The 18,183-nt window shown below is 46.9% G+C and overlaps 2 protein-coding genes across 2 annotated transcripts; both read left to right on the forward strand.

Annotated features, from left to right (window-relative positions):
- Positions 1-545: 545 nt before the first annotated feature.
- On the forward strand, positions 546-6,796 carry LOC311009617 (ribose-phosphate pyrophosphokinase 2). Its single transcript, XM_084003912.1, has 7 exons — positions 546-813; positions 3,334-3,517; positions 4,260-4,358; positions 4,819-4,943; positions 5,088-5,261; positions 5,346-5,505; positions 5,594-6,796. The coding sequence occupies exons 1-7, from the start codon at positions 692-694 to the stop codon at positions 5,684-5,686; spliced, it is 957 nt and encodes a 318-aa protein (XP_083860038.1). The 5' UTR covers positions 546-691; the 3' UTR covers positions 5,687-6,796.
- Positions 6,797-7,363: 567 nt separating this feature from the next.
- LOC311009880 (thymosin beta-12-like) lies at positions 7,364-9,603 on the forward strand. Its single transcript, XM_084004311.1, has 3 exons — positions 7,364-7,512; positions 8,379-8,491; positions 8,653-9,603. The coding sequence occupies exons 1-3, from the start codon at positions 7,436-7,438 to the stop codon at positions 8,685-8,687; spliced, it is 225 nt and encodes a 74-aa protein (XP_083860437.1). The 5' UTR covers positions 7,364-7,435; the 3' UTR covers positions 8,688-9,603.
- The last annotated feature ends 8,580 nt before the right edge of the window (positions 9,604-18,183 follow it).

The raw sequence follows: 18,183 nt of genomic DNA on the forward strand, positions 1-18,183 counted from the left end.
AATATTCAAATGGATTGTTTGATCTACCAACTGTCCAAAACTCAAAACATATTTAATGTATCATCACAAAAGACTTAATAAAAACAGAGCCAACAAAATGTGTTTTAAGAATATATATAAAACATTGACATCCTTTAAAATAATGACAAGCAAAAGGGGAGGAGGAAAAATAATAATAATAATAATAATAATAATGTGAATAAAAATATGACTAAAATGCTTTAATGAATGAATAAAGAAAACATTTTATATAATAGTATGAGTAAGAAAAAATATATAGTTTCCAATGCGCTTACTGCTACAGCCTCAAGATTTTCAAAATAAAGTTACATAGCGCTGAAGAAGAAAAAGAAAAATCGCGTAAAATAACTAATATAACACAAATAAATAACATAAAAATAATAAAACTGAATAACCAACATATGACATAAAGGAATAGGGTAAGTTATGCTGCCTCTTCACTGTCCAATGAGGGGAGGGCACTTCCCTTTTACTGTGCAAGTGCTGACCTGGTATTTCCTCTCTGCCCACTGGTCCCAGTGCTGCACCAGTGCAATGCCACGGCTGCAACAGTAGCACGCGATTTCCCCCCATTTCCATAAGCCTCCTACGTATTTCTTTCCTCTCCTTTCTTCCCTTTTTCCTCCTGAAGCAAACTGCTGCGAGCTTTTTTTTTTTTTTTTTTACGGACATGCCTAACATCGTGCTTTTCAGCGGGAGCTCCCACCACGACTTGTCCCAGAAAGTGGCCGATCGGCTGGGACTGGAGCTGGGGAAGGTGATCACGAAGAAATTCAGCAACCAGGAGACATGGCGAGTACATTTTTAAATGCACCAGACGACGCTTGTTGCTAACCGGGATGAGCTTGCTGTTCGTGTCCCAGCTTCGCTATCGCATGTGGAGGGGTTTTAGGGTTAGCTAGAGGCTAACAATAGTTTGCTATTCAGCGGGCTGCGGTGCTAACACGTGACTAGCTAGCCACATGTAAACACACCGGGCTAGCAAACGTCAGCTCGTCCTTTTATCTTTTTCCTCCCGATAGATTTGTTAGCTTTGATGACAGTGAAATGTCTTCAAGCTGATTTTTTTTTAATCGTATCTGACTTTAAAATGAAAAGTCGAGTAGCAAGTGGAGTTACGTAACGTTGTATTTTGTTCGTGGCGCACCATGCTAACTACGCTAGCGTTACGTGGTTCCCCCCATGTGATAGAAGGCACATGAAGTGTTCAATCAAGCCGCTTATTTGTGTCATAAATGTGTGGAATAACCCGTTTATTACGATATGGATGAACTGACTATTTAATGGCTCCGTTAAAAATGTGATTTTGTGTTGGAAACATGCTAGTTTTGAAGTGGGAACAAAGTGTTACGGGTGGACAACATTTGACGTAACACCTCCTAGCTCGATGGAAACGACAGTTAGCTAACTTTTAACTGGAACATGTTGTGTAATAAACCTGATACAGTAATCAGTACACATTATTAAACTGCCTAAATTAAGCATAATAAGCGGGTGGGAAGGAGAATACTTGATAGCTAACGGTCATTTAATGTCAGTTGGCTGCCTAACTGGAGAGTATAACATGTACTGTTGTTACACCTAGCAGGGTAAATAAAAATAAAAAACATTTAATGTCACATATTGTCTCTAAACTACGAGGACAACTCGCAGCCAAATACAATAAAGATGCATATATATTTATAGGTAGCCTTCAATATTGCCTGTTTTTGCTAGGGGGCTTAGCTTTAAATCACATGCACTCAATTTGTTCTCATTCCCAATTACTGACAGCACGCTAAGCAGCTAGCCTCGTTCAATAATGACATTTTTTAACAAGTTTTTTTTTAACATGTCAGCTGTTTTGAATCCTTTTGCTGTCTGACCTGAACTCACAACAACAACAACGTTGTTTACTCGTGCATTTGAATGTATTTCTGGCTCGCTAAGTGCACTATATTCACCCACTGGTGCACTCCAGTGTAATGCACTCTGGATAAAAAGCTTCCACTGAATGTGGGTGTGTTGTTTTGTAACCTTTCCTTTGCATGAAAACTAAACAGGGCTTGTAAATGTATGTTTATCTTAAGACTTTTCATACACACAACTCCAACAATCCAGGGAAAACTCTGATTATCCGTGCTCAGATTCCTCTCCAGGGAAAAACATGACTGTTTGGGTGACACGCGGTGCAAAACAAAGATTATTTTCTCCCCCTTTGCAGACTTAACAGGGAGGTGAGAAAGGCACTTTAATGACAACGCTTCTCACAGCTCCGACGCAGGTTTCGTCAGGTGACTCGCGGAGGTCACGGACCAGCGCAGGGGGAGCGGATTCCTGAGAAATGGGCTTTTAATCGTTCGACGTGTTTGTTTGCACAGTGAGAAATGTCCAAATAAAGATTGTATTGCTGCCTTGTTTGCTCTCGTGTAGGGCAGTGGACCAGGGTCAATCATAGCAGGGCTGCAACAAGTGAAAACACTTGCATTTTGTATATAAACTGATAAAAACAGTAAAGTCAGGAATATTATCAGAACAAATAAACCCCATGGAACATATTCTGTCTTGTCTATGCATTGATTTTGTGTCCCATGTGACGGCAGGAAATGTTTTGTGCCTGACTGATTACATCAATAATCTTGTTTACTGATTCTTTGTGCAGAGCGTCTCCGATTTATTTAATTTAAAGATTTCTTTATCTAGCAACTTAAACATTTGAGAACTTTGTCTTTTATTGATTTTTTTTTTTTTTTTTTACAAAGTTAGAAAAGCAAGGCCTGTAGACAAATATACTAATTTGATAAACGATCACAGAAAATATTCTTTAGTTGCGGCTCAAATTAACTCGCTACTACTCGTTACTCGCAGCGAGACGCTACCTTTACAGCTGGATTTGTGAATGCTGCCTCTCTCAAACACTTATAAATCTCGTGCCCACGGAAACTGTCACCCTTGACAACTGGACATGTCCAGTGATCACATGACCGAGGCCTGAGAGGAATGTTTCACACACACGTGATGCCTGCTTGGCTTCAGTGTCTGTGGCAGGTCGAGTTTTTTTTTCTCTTCCCAACCGCCACAGATGAGCAGAGGGATTCGGCCCAAACTTGTTTCTTAAATTCCTGAAGTCAAGTCACTTTTAAAAAATGGGTGATCGTTGCTGTTCGTTCATTGCTGCAGGGACGCCTTATTATTTGTGGGCCAACCAAGAAGTTAGCCTTGCACTGGTTTCCTCTGCTTTAATGGCACTCAAGGATTCGTTAATAAATGTAATTAAACCATGTGTCCCGGCTCACGTCAGCTGACACGTTTCCCTCCCTGTCGTTCCAACAGTGTGGAGATCGGGGAGAGCGTGCGCGGCGAGGACGTCTACATCGTGCAGAGCGGCTGCGGCGAAATCAACGACAACCTGATGGAGCTGCTCATCATGATAAACGCCTGTAAGATCGCCTCCTCGTCCCGCGTCACCGCCGTCATCCCCTGCTTCCCCTACGCCCGGCAGGACAAAAAGGACAAGGTAGGTCATAGACGGTGTAATAACCGACAAATACAAACCCTCAAAGGGGTCTGCTTACATTAGTTTGTTATAAAGCATTTATTAAATGTTAATATATAACGTGAATACATCCTAAAGGAATGATGAAACTTGGTGCATCCCCTGCGGCGCTGCAGGTCAACATGTTGCGTAACTGTACGGTGACGTATTAATGGGGAACGCTCGCATGTACAGAGTGTCCTGCAACGCACCGACGTGCAGTTGTCTCCGTTTGTTTGCTCGGGTATCTGGAATTCTAACATTCCTTCAAACGGGTTCACACAACCTGCTTATCTTGTGAATTATTATCTTGTGTCGCCTCAGTTGTTTTGTGTAACTACAGCAGCGAAACCGGGTCCATGTGAAGCAACGAGAGCGCCTTACACGGGGGAGCAACGTTTGAGCCGAAGCTCTGCAAACACTTGGGTTCACCTTTTTATCTGCATGTATACACATTTGATTTGAAACGTGCCGCTTGCAGGCTTCCTGCAGGTCTATTACCGGTTTTCCACATTTCAGGGTCTCCGACCAAACGTCTGTCTGTAAGCACGGCTCATTTAATCTCCGGAGGCCGTCCCATAAGACTCCCATTTCAAACGTTAAAAAGTCAATTATTGAACTTCACGTAAATCATTTTGACGATGGATTTTCCTTTTTAAAGTTCCGATTATTTTTTTTCCTCACTTACTTACCTCAAGCGACTGTGTCTTGATGCTTGTCCCAGAGTCGAGCACCCATATCGGCCAAGCTGGTGGCAAACATGTTGTCGGTAGCCGGAGCGGACCACATCATCACAATGGACCTCCACGCGTCACAGATCCAGGTTGGTACCCGGCTCGGGGGAACCTGGGCCCTCGTCTTGAGTCCATTTACTCACGTTATTCCTCTTTTTTATGGTTTGTATGTACTGGCACATACTTTAGTATTTGTGCTTAGAGAGCATGTATGCCAGCTACTGGTTAGATTGAAACTAATTTAGTGAAATCCTGACTGTACTGATAGCGATATACTGATGTACTTATTGTAAGTCGCTTTGGATAAACAGGTCTTCAGCCGTGAAGCTATGAATGAGTCCTGAGGATTAAACGCTGATGGATAATAACTGGATAATAACTGTAGTTCCTACTATGTTTGTGACGCAGCCTTCTAGTTCAGGGGACCCCCATGCAGGACGTCTGTGGACCTCTCGGGGTCCCGGACCCCCTGTTGAAGATCTCTGGTCTAGAGGTAGAAAAGTGCCTTCTGACTGACTTTTATCCAAGTAACTGTCGTCTTTCTTCAAGGGCTTTTTCGACATCGCCGTGGACAACCTGTACGCGGAGCCCGCCGTTCTCCAGTGGATCAGGGAGAACATCCCCGAATGGAAAAACTGCATCATCGTGTCTCCCGACGCCGGCGGAGCCAAACGGTAAGCCGCAGCGAGGGACGTTCATGTGACCACATTAGGAGGCGCCTGCGAGGAGAGTCAACAAGCCGGGCTTGTTTGCAGAGCGGTTAAAAGGGCCGGGCCGTGTCTAATGGGACCTTTTTTCCCCACGTTTCTCCCGTCCAGCGTGACGTCCATCGCGGACCGTCTCAACGTGGACTTTGCTCTCATCCACAAAGAGAGGAAGAAGGCCAACGAAGTGGACCGCATGGTGCTGGTGGGCGACGTCAAGGACCGCGTGGCCATCCTGGTGGACGACATGGCCGACACCTGCGGCACCATCTGCCACGCCGCCGACAAGTCAGCATCATTTAAACGCCTTTAATTTGTCTTTGTTTTCTATGAATAGAAATTAATGAATAAATGATTTATCTCCTTTTTTAGGCTGATCGACGCGGGCGCAGTAAAGGTCTACGCCATCCTCACACACGGCATCTTCTCCGGTCCAGCCATCTCTCGCATCAACTGCGCCCCGTTTGAGGCCGTCGTGGTGACCAACACCATCCCACAGGAGGAGAAGATGAAGTCCTGCCCCAAAATACAGGTACGCAACGTTGTATCACCTTGGATACGTGCTGCGTTTGAACCAGCTTAAGTGTTAACGCCCCTCCTGTCTGCCTTGTTTCCTGCAGGTCATTGACATCTCCATGATCCTGGCGGAGGCGATCAGAAGAACCCACAACGGCGAGTCGGTTTCCTACCTCTTCAGCCACGTCCCCTTGTAAAGAAAGAGAGGGCGGCCCCCCCCCCCCGTCCTCCTTTCTTTCTCGGCTGGCACTTTTTTTTTTGCCGCATATCCTTCGTAAAGGCTGGAGAATGGCCCGATGGTTTTTGGCTAACCCCACGTGACCGTTCAAAGGTCGCGCCCACACATTGTCTTGACATTTTCATCCCAAGGAGACGGAGCAAAATATCACTTCCTGCTACGAAGACCGTTTGTATTTATGAGTATCTCTTTTTATTTTTTTCCTCGTGTTTCGGTCTTGCCGACCTCGATCGCCCCGAGGCCCGACCTTCACTCTAACCAAAGGCTCCACTTTGAGCTCCCTAAGCATTCCAGGATGTCATATGATTCCAAATAGTTTGGCTTTCCGTTGCACAAAGTCGTAAAAAATGGTTAAAAATGTGAAAATATGCACCTTTTCCCCCCTATGTGTTGCATTAACAGCTGCTTAAAGTACTAAAACAATATAGCTTAACCCTTAACTGCCTGTATTGATTGCAACGGTTTGAGCTCGGTGCTACGATCAGTTTAAAGCTGCACCGCTGGTGGAAACGTGTTGATCTCACTGCAGACACCCAACAGGAGTAAAATGAAAAAAGAATACACATAATTAACTCATTTGTATTGTTGTTGTGTTTTTTTTTTAAAGTGAGACTCATGAATGTGCTGAAGCGTCTTACCTCTGCAGTGTAACGTCTCCCACAATAAGCTGCTGTCACCCAGTGGTGGCTCATCTCTATGACAACCTTCTTCTTTTATTAACCGTGCTGGAAAACTCTTTAAGATTGAGTGACGGCACTTCAAACCCTCTCGACGGGGTCTGATGCCTGGTGTAGTTGGGTGGTGGGCCCACATTTCTAAAAGGTCATGAAACAATTTGAGCCCAAAGCTTGTTAGAGTGTTAAGATTTAAAATGTGATCACAGCTGTAATGGGTCACTTGTGTTCCAACGAGGTAGGGTTCTCTCTTTGCCTGACGCTGGATTTAAAAGAAAAAAGAAGAAAAAAAACAGAAAAAGACACATGATGGAAAAGCGTGATTTAATTTTTTTTTTATATGTAACACTTCAAGCTGTTTCTTTGACAATAAAGCTTTGACAATGGCTTACGGACCTTCGCTGTGGTTTTTCTTTTTTCCAAGCTGTTAATTTAAAGGTTTATTACAGCAATTAAGTGCTTCCCATAATGCAACTTGATGACGTCACTGTTAGGTTTGATTAGAAATATGAATACTTTTATACAGTACTTTGATTTATCACACAGTAAATACAAGATATGGAAAGATTTTATTGATTTTTATTGATCTCTTAAAAAAAAAAAAGCTGTTAATTTATTTGAGTCAGCATTTATTTTTATCTGACAGGTAATATTTTTTATTTATATAAGTTTGAAGTTTGAACCCTATATTTATTATATACTGCCACATTGATGCGCAGTAACGTATTACTACGTCACCACTGAGACATGAAGGGGCTGCTGCATGCAATAACAGCCACCAGAGGGCGCTATATCCACACTAATGTGCAGCCCGATGAGAAGTAACGTTGCCCCAACAAAAGCGCTTGAACATAAAGTAAAACTACAATGATGGCGGACTGAAGTGCGGATATAAAACCATGGATCTCTCGGGGAGGAGAACACGAGGCTCCCTTTGAGGATGCAGGATGCGCGTCTGTCCAGCAGGGGGCCACGGAGGCCGGGGGGGGAGCTGGTGATGTCAGATGTCATTAGCATATTTCTGACTATATCTGATGCGTGCGCCAAGACGCGCGCCACTACTGCTGCAACGCACTGACCAGAGAGCAACCAGCCGTCGGCCGACACTTCGGTAAGCTCCATTCAACAAAGCCCTTCTATTGTTTGCGCTTTCTCCGCCCGCAGCGAGGAGGAGTGTGATGCTGCGGCCAGGGACGAAGATACAGATTACAGTGAACGCAGCTTGTTTTTTTTATTTTTTATAATTATATATTTATTTAATAGCTAATAATAGAGTGTAATGTAACAACAGGGCGGACACGTGTGCTGTATCTGTGTCACATCCAGCATATATCATCCTTTTGTTGCCGTTTGGGGTTTATTTAAAATAATAGATGTCTGTGAACGCGCCTGTTTTTTTCTGTTGTATTTTGTTAATTAGTGGGGTTGAACTTGGATTTGAAGGTGCAAAACGCGGATCTGGGCGGTGGTTCCCTCGGTGCTGTAGGCGACGTGACATGGAGCTTCCATGTGGACAGCGAGATCCAGATCTCATCTTTTTATTTTTATATTCTCATCTAGTTTTATATAAATATTTGGATACAAACATGCGGATTTTTTCCCCTCTCCTCCCTTTTCTCGTATTCCTTTCTCGTCGGCGCAGCATGGGAACTCCTGTTGTCATGTAAATGTCGGGCTTCATTGTGTGGAGCAGCGTGTCCCCCCCCCCCCCCCTTGTGTGTGCCACATCCCGGCCCGGCTGCAGGATAACGGGACCGACGGGGAGGCGAATCACGCAGGCGAACAAAAGGAGGCGGACGCACATTTTTTTAGATGGAGGGGAGGAAAAGTAGTGCGGGTTGCGCACGTAGTTGGTTGGATTTTAGACAACGCCCTTTTCGGCTGATGAGAAGACATGCTGGACCCCACATTATCTAGAATATGAACTCATAATATGTATTTTAATAAATGTAAATTCTCTCTTTCTGATTTTTGCAGAGCTGCAACAATGAGTGACTCAAAACCCGACATTTCAGAGGTGAACAACTTCGACAGGTCCAAGCTGAAGAAGACAGAGACGCAGGAGAAGAATCCCCTGCCCACACAAGACAGTAAGGCTCTAGTTCCTGGGGGGGAGGGGGGGAGGAATGGGGGAGGAGGGGGGGAGGCATTACATCACATTTTTCTGTGCTCTTTAATGACACTTGTGGCGAAAAATGGAGTTTGGCACAGTATGATCCTAATCCGAATCCCTCTCTTTCCCTTTCCGCAGTCATCGATCAGGAGAAGGCGACGGAGAAGTCGTGAAGCCCCTTCATCCCGTCATGCACTGTACAACCCCCTCCTCCTCCTCCTCCTCCTCCTCCTCCCGCATTGCCTTGTTTTCAGCCACTTCTTCTAGATGTATAACTTTGTAACCGAAACCACGAAACGACGACAATAACCGAGTTGCACAGCCGAGCGTGGACGGACGCCCCCCCCCCATCCCACCTCGGCGACTACCATGAGGATGAGGAGGGTTTGTGTGAGGAGGAGGAGGAGGAGGAGGGGAACTGTGGAACACCACCTTGACAAGGGGGGGCGGGGCGTGGCCCGCCATCCCAGGAAGCTCGTCACCGTCTCGCTCACCACCACCGACACCCAACTTCCTGTGTGGCTGCTTTGGCGCCCCGAGCCGCGGCGTTAAGCTTTTTATTGTATCTTCGTCTTCTAATTTTTCGGAAATGCACAACTTTGTTTGTACGCTGGCCAAAATGTAAATGCCCCGCCCCCCTCCTTGTCCCCCCCCCCCCCCCCCCTGTCCCCTTCCACCCCAAAGTTGATACTGTTCACTGTCACTATGTTTTTTTTTCTTTTTTCTTTTGTATGTTCACGAGGATTAAAAAAAAAAAAAAAAAAATGCAACGGATTCCATCTAGATCTGGGAGACGCACAAATGGACCTTATTCACGGTTCCATTTTAACGCCCTTTTGTCAAGAGAGAGAGATTCAGGGCAGCCGTTGCATCGCAATCTGTCTCTGAATCGTCTCAAATGTGGGGGGAAAAAAAGGAAACGATATATATTAATATATATATATATATTCACCGGGCAATTGATTCCATTTGTTTGCTTTCAACAGTAGATCAAAAATTCTGAAAAGTTCCAGTCATGTCACCACAAACCAGTACCAGAAATGGAAAACCGTGAAATGTTGTAATAAAAAGGAATTTGTTACTAAAGTATTTGGCTGCAAAGTGTTTTTTCTTCTCCTCATCCTCACTCTTACAAATACAGTTTGACTGCTCGTCTTAGTCCCAGTTTTCGCTCTTAACCTCTTCGGATGCCAAACATCCCTTTAGCCACGCTTAAAGGATGAGGATGTGCACTAATAAAAGGTTTAAATGTTGAGGGATGCAGGGAAATAAAAGTTATTATAAAGAGGTTTGCTCACTTTAAAGCCAGTGATTCCAGAGAAAGTAGTCCCACAATCCAGGAAGTAGAGGACTTTTAACCTCTAAAAGGGTTCATATTTAAAACATTTTTTAAAAAGGGTGTGTCATTGCTGATGCATCATGAGCGGTGGCTTATGGGACGGCGTGCCCTGACCCAGAGAACAGCCTCAGCGGGAGATTTACTCGTCCCTTTGTCCTAAATTAGCCGCCGGGCCTGCAGAGCCTTAATGTCATTAGCTTGACGTCTCCTGTACACGCTGTACATCCACTCCTGCATGTGATGTTGTGTCGAGGAAACCCCGTAGGTCTGATGTTTCGGCGTGGATGTGGCGCGTTGAACCACGTGGGACGCCAATCTGCACGTTGAAGCATGTGGGCCGTGTTTCTGTGGCGTTATGGAGGTTTCTCCTGAGGCTGACTCTTATAGTGTAAGTGGATTGTTGCTAAGTCAGTTGCTCTTAATAAGGCATTAAACTACGTGGAGGAGGGGGGGGGGGGGGGAGGTTAGTGGGCTTGGATCCTATAGGCTGAAGACCGGCTGGTCCTCCCTCCCTCCCTCCCTCGGGATTACCTCGTCCCTCTACATGCTGCTCACACACACACGCAGCTTTCCTCACGGCAAAGAAAGTGACAGAGGATTTGAGGTGGAGCGGCAGATGGGGTGGAGTCGCCGTCCACTGCCTGGTAACCCATGGCAACAGCTGCTGCAGCTGCTGCTGCTGAGTCACTTCCTGGGCTTGTGCAGTGGGATGCTCGTTATCCGTGTGGAAAGCACTCAGTCACCGGAGTCGGAGATTATGAACGCAGCACATTCTCCTCCTGCCCGTCTGTGTTCAGACATGTTGGAGCGTCTCTGGGACTGATTAATCACCGGATTGATTGATTGGTTAGTGAACGCACATGTGCCATCGAATACGTCTAAATGTGTGTTACATAAAAGTCTCTGATTGGCGTCCTGTATTATCTGCAGCCGACCGAGTCAATTATCTTTCCATCACTCTCTGGCGGTGACGAACACGGGGCCCTGCTCTCCATTTCCATGGCAACAGCCCATCCAGGATGTACACTCGGCTGTGCCACGCGTTAACACCTGACCATTAGCCGCAACAGGCGCAGTAATACCCAGAGTGCAGTGCAGCGGAAACGTGTTTGTGTCGTTATTATGGTTTCCTGTCCGAGTCGAGTGTCGGCCGTCATTGTTGAGCGTTCTCAGCTGTCGCTTATGTCTAAAAAAAACAACAAAAGTCAGCTGCACCCTGCACATATATGCAACATTTGTTCCTTCCCCGCCGCCGGCTCCGAGGTCATCGGGTGCAAACGGCTGCTTTTTATGGACACATGGCAACGACAAGCATATGAGGTATGTGTGTATGTTCGCAGACAGGATGTGACTTCAGAGTGTAGTTTAATACGGCTCCCGATGCATGGAACTAACCCTTTAACTAAGCAAAGGAAGGCTTATCTATCACATTGAGTTATTGTGATTGGAGGACTCTTATCTCACCGAGATTACACACATTAAAGTGCTCCGCCAGCCACGTCCTCTTTGTGCGGCGTGTTTACGGATAAGTGCTGTTGTGCATCCGGAGGAAGCAGGAACTCGCTTTTTTATAACAAAGGCACCAAAGAGCAACAAACGTGCACGTTTCGGCCCACCGGAAGCAGCTGAAAAGCACCTTTTAATGTTCATCACACCGCTGCATGAACGTACAGCTGGCTTGTTAAGGAGTGGCGGGCGTGGCCCTGCCGGTCTATAGCTTGTTGATTATCCCAGACGTGCTCTATTAGCTCGGCCCCAGATGGGCTTTCCGATCAATGCCGCCTAAATGCCGTGCTACGCTGCTTCTAAATGCATTAGTCAGAGCATCGCACAGGATCGATGCACGGACGGCAGAGCGGCGAGTTTTGATGAGGTCGTCCTGGAAATATCTAGTCTGAGGACGATCACACAAGATCACACAGGATCCCCTGAACGTTTGCACGTGTGACTGCTCTCCTGAGGGTTTACGCGGAGAGACAGTCTTCTGAGCGGAGAGGCGGTGGCCGCCACGCTGCAGACCAGACACTCCCTCCCTCGCTGCAGGCACACTGCACCTCCTCCTCTTCCTCCTCACAGGAGGTGCAGACACCTGCCACTTCTACAAAAACCCTTCTACAGTAGATCCCCCCCCCTCCTCCTCTGCAATTTGACTTCTACATAAACCCTAAGATTTCCAGTCCATTCAGAAATAAATGACAAAAACTCATTTCCCAAACCATCACCAAAAAAAAAAGCCAACATCCCCTTTTCATACTCTCAAAATAAAAGCTTGACCCGCGCGCCGACGAGGACTAAAACAAATATTTGTGAGTCAAAAATAGAAACCCAGCAGAAGTAAAGAGATATTTCTGCTTTCTGAAATCCAGTGTTCAAGGACAGTTGAGGTTTGCTCACCCTTGTTCTGCTCCGACATGCTTTCAGCCGTGCACACAGTCGAGTTTAGTCACTTAAAGGCACAATAAATGGTATTTTTGACCAGCTGCCAGATCGTTAGAGGGAAAAAAAAACATAAATATAGTGAAGTAAACTGTTCTCCTCCTCCTCCTCACACGGCCTAAAGGAAGGGTTATTATTAAAACCATGCAGCGTGTCTAATGTGCTTCTTTTGTGCCATCTATCAGCTCATTCTGTGTGTTTTGAGGCCTCAAGGGTTGAATGTCACGATCCTGCTGCTCGAGCTGCTCCTCATCCATCGACCCCCCCGAAGGCCTTACATCATACGGTGTCGGTGACATGAGACTCGCTCAAACGCCTCATTGTGCAACACGTTGCCGGGGTCTGACACACAATCACTGCAGGCTTTAATGAGTCATGTGTGTTCGGGGGAGTTAATGGACTCGCATTAAATCTAGTTGTAACGGAGGGATCTGGCTCGCAGATCTGTTTGTTTCCCGTCCCGTTGGCGAGGTCGGTCCTGCTGGCGATGGCGGCCGAGGTGAAGCTGTATCCACAACAGCAAGGCCGCACACTCGCAGGGCGAGGCCGCTCCGTGGAGGCGGATATCTGACTTGCATTATCAGCACCCTGCTATTAATGTACGGGGGAAGAAAAGGCAACGATGTGGTCCGCTGTGTGGAGAATGATTACAGACCACTCTGAATGAATACCAAGAGATCTTAAACCCCGCTTTCTGCCACGTCAGCGGAAAAGTTTGACTCATCCTGCGATCCATTGAAGCTTTTCCTTCTGCGAACAGAACGCTGGAGGTGTGCAGACGTATAGTGACGTTCTGATGTTCTCTCGCATGTTTTTACCTCTCCTCTCCTCGAACAATAGCCACGGCGAATTTTCCTGGCGAACGTTTTCGCTGAGCCGGAGGTCAGCTGCTGCCTTCGCCGTCAGCGATCCAGCGCAGTCAAGGACATTAACACAAATCCTTTATTTACCAGCCTCGCCAGGCATCCCAGGAATTCTGGACCACATGTTGTTTTGTCTTTAGGAAGTGAGAACGCTCATTCTGGAGCGTCGGACACTGTTTCTGTCTTTTTTTAAAGACGCTTCCTTCACTTTACCAGGAATCTTGTTTCCCTCGAGAAAGTTATTGAATCTCTTTAAATCTCCCGGCTTGTCGAGCCTGACCTTTGACCCCCGCAGTCGTTGGCAACGAGTGAATCCAATTTCCCGACATGGATCAACCGACTACAAGCTTTGCTGTCGTCGAAACGGTTTTCAAAATTGATGTCTCGGCAACCGAACCCACATATTAATCTGGAGGCAGATTCTGGTTCGAAGGTCGCCAAAGGTCGCGAGTTGAACCCAAAACCAAATGAAATTCTTCTTCTCTTGTCTTAGTGCTCTTCAGCATCCTGCAGGGGGGGGGGGGGGGGGGGGGGGGGATTTACCCCCCGTGGAGGAAGCAGCGCCGATCGCTGCCAAAATCTGCTCGGCTTCCTGAATGTCCCAGCATGCCTTTCCATTTTTAAAATATATAAATAAGGCCTTTTTCTTTGCCCACTCTGTCGAAAAAAAAGGAAGTCTGGCTTCACTTCCCCTCACATTGGATCAGAAATGAGTGTGTTTGCTGCGTTTGGGGGGAAAGTTTCGGAGTTTCCAGAATTTTAATGCGTTATCTTTAAAAGAAACAGCACTTATGGCTTCCGGATTGGTTTTTGAGAAGGTGAGCAGTGACCGTCACCATGTGGCTCAAGTCAGAGTGTTCTATAAGCTGTCTCCATGGCAACAGGCATGCAATCTCACCATGGATACGTGGCTTGCAAAGAGAGTGAATCAGCAGCTCGTTGCAGGTTACAGATCAGCCAGTCACTGATTGAATGTCTGAACGGATGAAAAGCGAGCAAACTTCCCAGACGGTGACTCACGCGGACGCCGAGTGCGTCAGCGATGTGGGTCAACACCCAATCAATAAAGGTAACGAGGCCAGATTACCTTAACGGTATGCATAGTAATCTCAATTATAGAAGTACAGTCGGTGGCTGTTATCAAGGCCGATAATCTGAGATTAAAATGGCGTATGGGATCAGATTAATGTGCGTTAATATTTGCCAACGCGAGAATAAATCCCAGCAGCCATCTCTTTCTATATTCGGAGGGCGTACCAGCTTTGTTTGACCACTAAGCAATAAGGGTGAGGTCTAGGTCGGGAGTGTTTTCTGTAAAGGAACTCAAGGACTCAAAACAAGACCGGCTGGACTAATTCCTCACGAGGAAGTCACGGCGCTGATTGCTCTTCCTGTTTTTGGGTAGCAAGCTGCGCTGCTTACTGCCAAATGTCCTCCATCTGAGGATCAAAGGTCAAGCCGCCTTGTTCAGTGAGTTATGGAGGTGTGCAGAGCGTTTGTTTCCAGCGGGAGGAGTGAAGAAGAGGAGTGATGAGGAGCTGAAACATAACCGCTAATAGGACTCATTCCCCCAGAATGCTCGGGGCAGAGATGTGAGCCGTTGCTGGGTGAATAGGGTCCCAGATGCCGTCTTTGCGGCGGGAAACAGCCGGTCCCTGTGTCTTTTTGTCCGTTGAGGGCCCCCCTCCTCACATAAAGGCTTTAGTCAGACGTGTGCCTACATTCCCTCACCCGTGGGGCGAGCGAGGGAATCCATCCCAGTCCCGGTCCGACTGGACCCCTGCCCAGATGAGCACCGACTCACCCTCTTTGTCTGCAGATCTGGCACATGACCTGGCTCTGGCAACTGGCGCCGTAGGGCCGAGCTCCAACCGCCACCCACGCCCCTATTGTTCCCCCCCGCGCTCCATTTTAGCCCCTAAAAAAAAAAAAACACACAACAACCTCCCTGCGCCCCAGCGTAGGCACGCCGCCAAGACGGGCGCCACAACAGTAATGGCGTCAGTGCTCAGGAGCTGTGAGTGTGCAGGAACCGAGAGACGGGCGCGCTTCGGCTTTTGTTGTTGTCCGGATCGTCTCAAGCGTGGCGGAATTAAGACGCCTCTTCTCTTGAAATGATCAGAATATCTTCACCAGTTGACCAGCTTTTACCACAAACAACGAGAGCTCGTGCCGAGACGCCATGACGACGGGAAACAGCTGATTTGTGAAGGCGAGAAGAACCCAGATATCTTATGACGTGGCTCTCGTGAGAATGTGAACGTTCGGGCTCTCATCCCAGTAGATAAGCATACCGATGTAGGCGGGAATAACTGGCGAGGAGGGAATGTCAGAGGTCAACTATCCGCGGGGTAAACGAATCTACAGACGACGAGAGCAAGATTTTCAAACATTCGAAGAAAAGCAGCCGAGCGAAGTACTAAAGTACTGCGATGTGTAAAATGAAACTGCAGCCAAAACATTCAGCCGGCCGAGTGAATCCCACCTCAGTCTGCTGCTTGTTTTCATTTGATTAGGAGGACATCATCCGGCCCTCGGCTCCGAGGAGAAATCTGAGACAAAACAGCCGAGGATTAACTGGAGGAGCGGAGAGAGGAGGCGAATAGAAAGCCTCCTCCTCCTCCTCCTCCTCCTCCTGCTCAGAGATCACAGTGGGGTCACTCCCCAGAAACAGGCCCACCCTCCATCTCTCTGCCATAACAAATGTCCCCGAACACAAGAGCACTCGTCGCCGGAGGAGCGAGGAGGAGGCTCGTCGTGATGCGTCGCCCGGCGGCTGCGGTGGTCCTTCGTCTGTGTGAGGTCACGTCGTCCTTTTAGTGCCTCAAACCCCCGAAAAACAACATCCTTGAAGAGCAGAGATGTCGTGGCGCTCCCGGCTTGGTCATGTGCTCGCCTTAAGTGTGTTGACTTTGTAAATGGAGACCAAGACTAGAGTGGGTTTTAAAAGGGCAGTTAAAGTGCATCAACACGGCCTTTAAGAGAGTTTATATAGGAGCTTTTGAACAGGTTTACGTTCCACTACACTCACAGGGAGGAGATGGGAGAGCGGGGGAAAGAAAGCCCAGAGTGCAGTCTGTCAGGCCTTCAGCATCTCCTACAGAAACAATCATCTGATCTCAGCGACGAGCAGCCGCTCACATTCCAGCATCCAGATCAATTTGCACGGCGACGCTAAACGTCTCCTGTCTTTTTGCACGTCTGCGTCACATCGGGAGCGCCTGTTGCCGGGGGGGACAACTGGTGCTTCTAGCTGCAGGGAGGCTGCGTGTCGGGACGCTCATGCCTTCAATGGGAAGCAAACACTGATGCATGTTCTTCACAGCAGCAGCAGCCAGAGCTTAGGAGGCTTTTCTGGTGGATTTTAGCTTAAGAGCATAATGTTTGAAGTTTTTCATGCAAGTCAACGCTGCTGTTGCTGCATGAGTCTGAATTGGCGCCCCAATAAAACACTAATCCGCCCCGACAAGATGCTGATCACACAGAGGACAGCGTTGCCAGACAGTCGGGACGGACGTGCAGGTCCTCGTCTCGCTGTCTTATGTAACTCGTGACAGACACTCAGATGGCGTTCGAGGAACCTCGGGGCGAAGCAGAAACCCAACCCACTTCCTGCCTGCGTTTTAAGCATTTCTGTGCCGCGTTTGTTGCTGAAGTGTGAGTTTGCAGGCAGGTTCACTGCAAGGACACAGAGGAGTGCACCGGGGGAATTTAAATGCATTTAAAGGAATAGTTCATCCAGAAGCTGCTCATCAAAACTGGTCATCAAAACTAGCTTAGCATAAAGCTCACTAATTAACATTAAAATTTGTTAAATCATACAGAAACAACATATTAAAGCTGTTCTCCTGACTTCATAACCAGCTAATTAAAATACGATCAAATCATGCAAAACCAATTCAAGCTACAAAGAGATGTTTGAACCGGTTTGAAGGAATAGTTCTCGGCTGTAGTTTCATATTTAGTGAAGTGAAGTTGTAATCTGTAAACCTGTAATCTGTAAACAAAGCGGCGATACATGAGTCCGAGGAATTGAAAACCTGTGGTTAAAACGAGAGAATGAAAAGGTCAAATGAAAGAGGATCTCCTCGCTTTGATGGGAAGCGGAGCGAACGTTGTGTTGTGTGTGTCAACCTCCTCTCCAGCACATACATTGTCATGTTTTTGTGAGTTTCCTGCGTTTAAAGACTAAATCAAATGTTTATTTTGAGTTCCCAACGACAGCCACTTCCCCCTCCTGTTGTTAAAAATGCTCAAATACATCTTTTTTTCTTTTTTTTTAACAAACGAACAAAGGGAGCAGCGGAGAATTAACTTCACCACATGAACAGATTGTGGACTTAAATAAGACTCTCCTCCGTTTGTCAACAGCGCGTTGCCATGGGAACACTCGCCAGGGCCAAAAAGCGAGCAGATGGCTCGAGAAATCGATGGCTGCGGCTCAAACTAGCTGATCCGCTGATTTGCTTCAGACCCAGGGAGAGAGAGAGAGTGTTGGGACGCGCTCGTGTGTGTGTGTGTGTGTGTGTGTAAGATGTCACCATCACCCAATGCAAAGGGGTTGTTGTCAGCACTTGTTACACTGTGATTCTCATACTGGGGTTACCGGGGTTACAAGGCCGCCTGTTGATGCCAGTCCTCACAGTTTGGTTATTCGCCGTCGCCACAACGGGACGGGTCGTAGAGTTCTGCAGGGATGAGTCCTAGAACCCGGCAACGAGTTCCCTCGTCTCAAAACCAAGCAAGCTAATCCACTCAGCCTTTTTAAAAAATGAATCCGTGCTCTAATGCAATCTTACATAATTTGCTCTCAATTCCATCACTGTCGCAATCAATCACTCATGTTTTACCCTGAAACTCTGTGGGGCTTTTATTTTGAAATCTGCTGCACAAATGACGATTGTTTTTCCTCTTTGTTTTTGTTTTTTGTTTTTTTGGTATTAATATCAATAATGCTAAAACAGACAATGCCCCCGAATGCAACTTTCCAAAATTACCCATAATCCACCGGGATGCATCTGTGCAGACTAG

The sequence above is a fragment of the Eutrigla gurnardus genome (assembly GCF_963514095.1).
Source record: "Eutrigla gurnardus genome assembly, chromosome: 24".
Classification (NCBI taxonomy): Eukaryota; Metazoa; Chordata; class Actinopteri; order Perciformes; family Triglidae; genus Eutrigla; species Eutrigla gurnardus.

Bases quoted from the DNA above. Each gene is read 5' to 3' on its own strand.
- LOC311009617 (XM_084003912.1), top strand. From the start codon at position 692: ATGCCTAACATCGTGCTTTTCAGCGGGAGCTCCCACCACGACTTGTCC. The intron at 5,262-5,345 runs GTCAGCATCATT...CTCCTTTTTTAG, and splicing joins ATCTGCCACGCCGCCGACAA to GCTGATCGACGCGGGCGCAG. The intron at 5,506-5,593 runs GTACGCAACGTT...TGTTTCCTGCAG, and splicing joins AGTCCTGCCCCAAAATACAG to GTCATTGACATCTCCATGAT.
- LOC311009880 (XM_084004311.1), top strand. From the start codon at position 7,436: ATGCGTGCGCCAAGACGCGCGCCACTACTGCTGCAACGCACTGACCAG. The intron at 7,513-8,378 runs GTAAGCTCCATT...TGATTTTTGCAG, and splicing joins AGCCGTCGGCCGACACTTCG to AGCTGCAACAATGAGTGACT. The intron at 8,492-8,652 runs GTAAGGCTCTAG...CCCTTTCCGCAG, and splicing joins TCCCCTGCCCACACAAGACA to TCATCGATCAGGAGAAGGCG.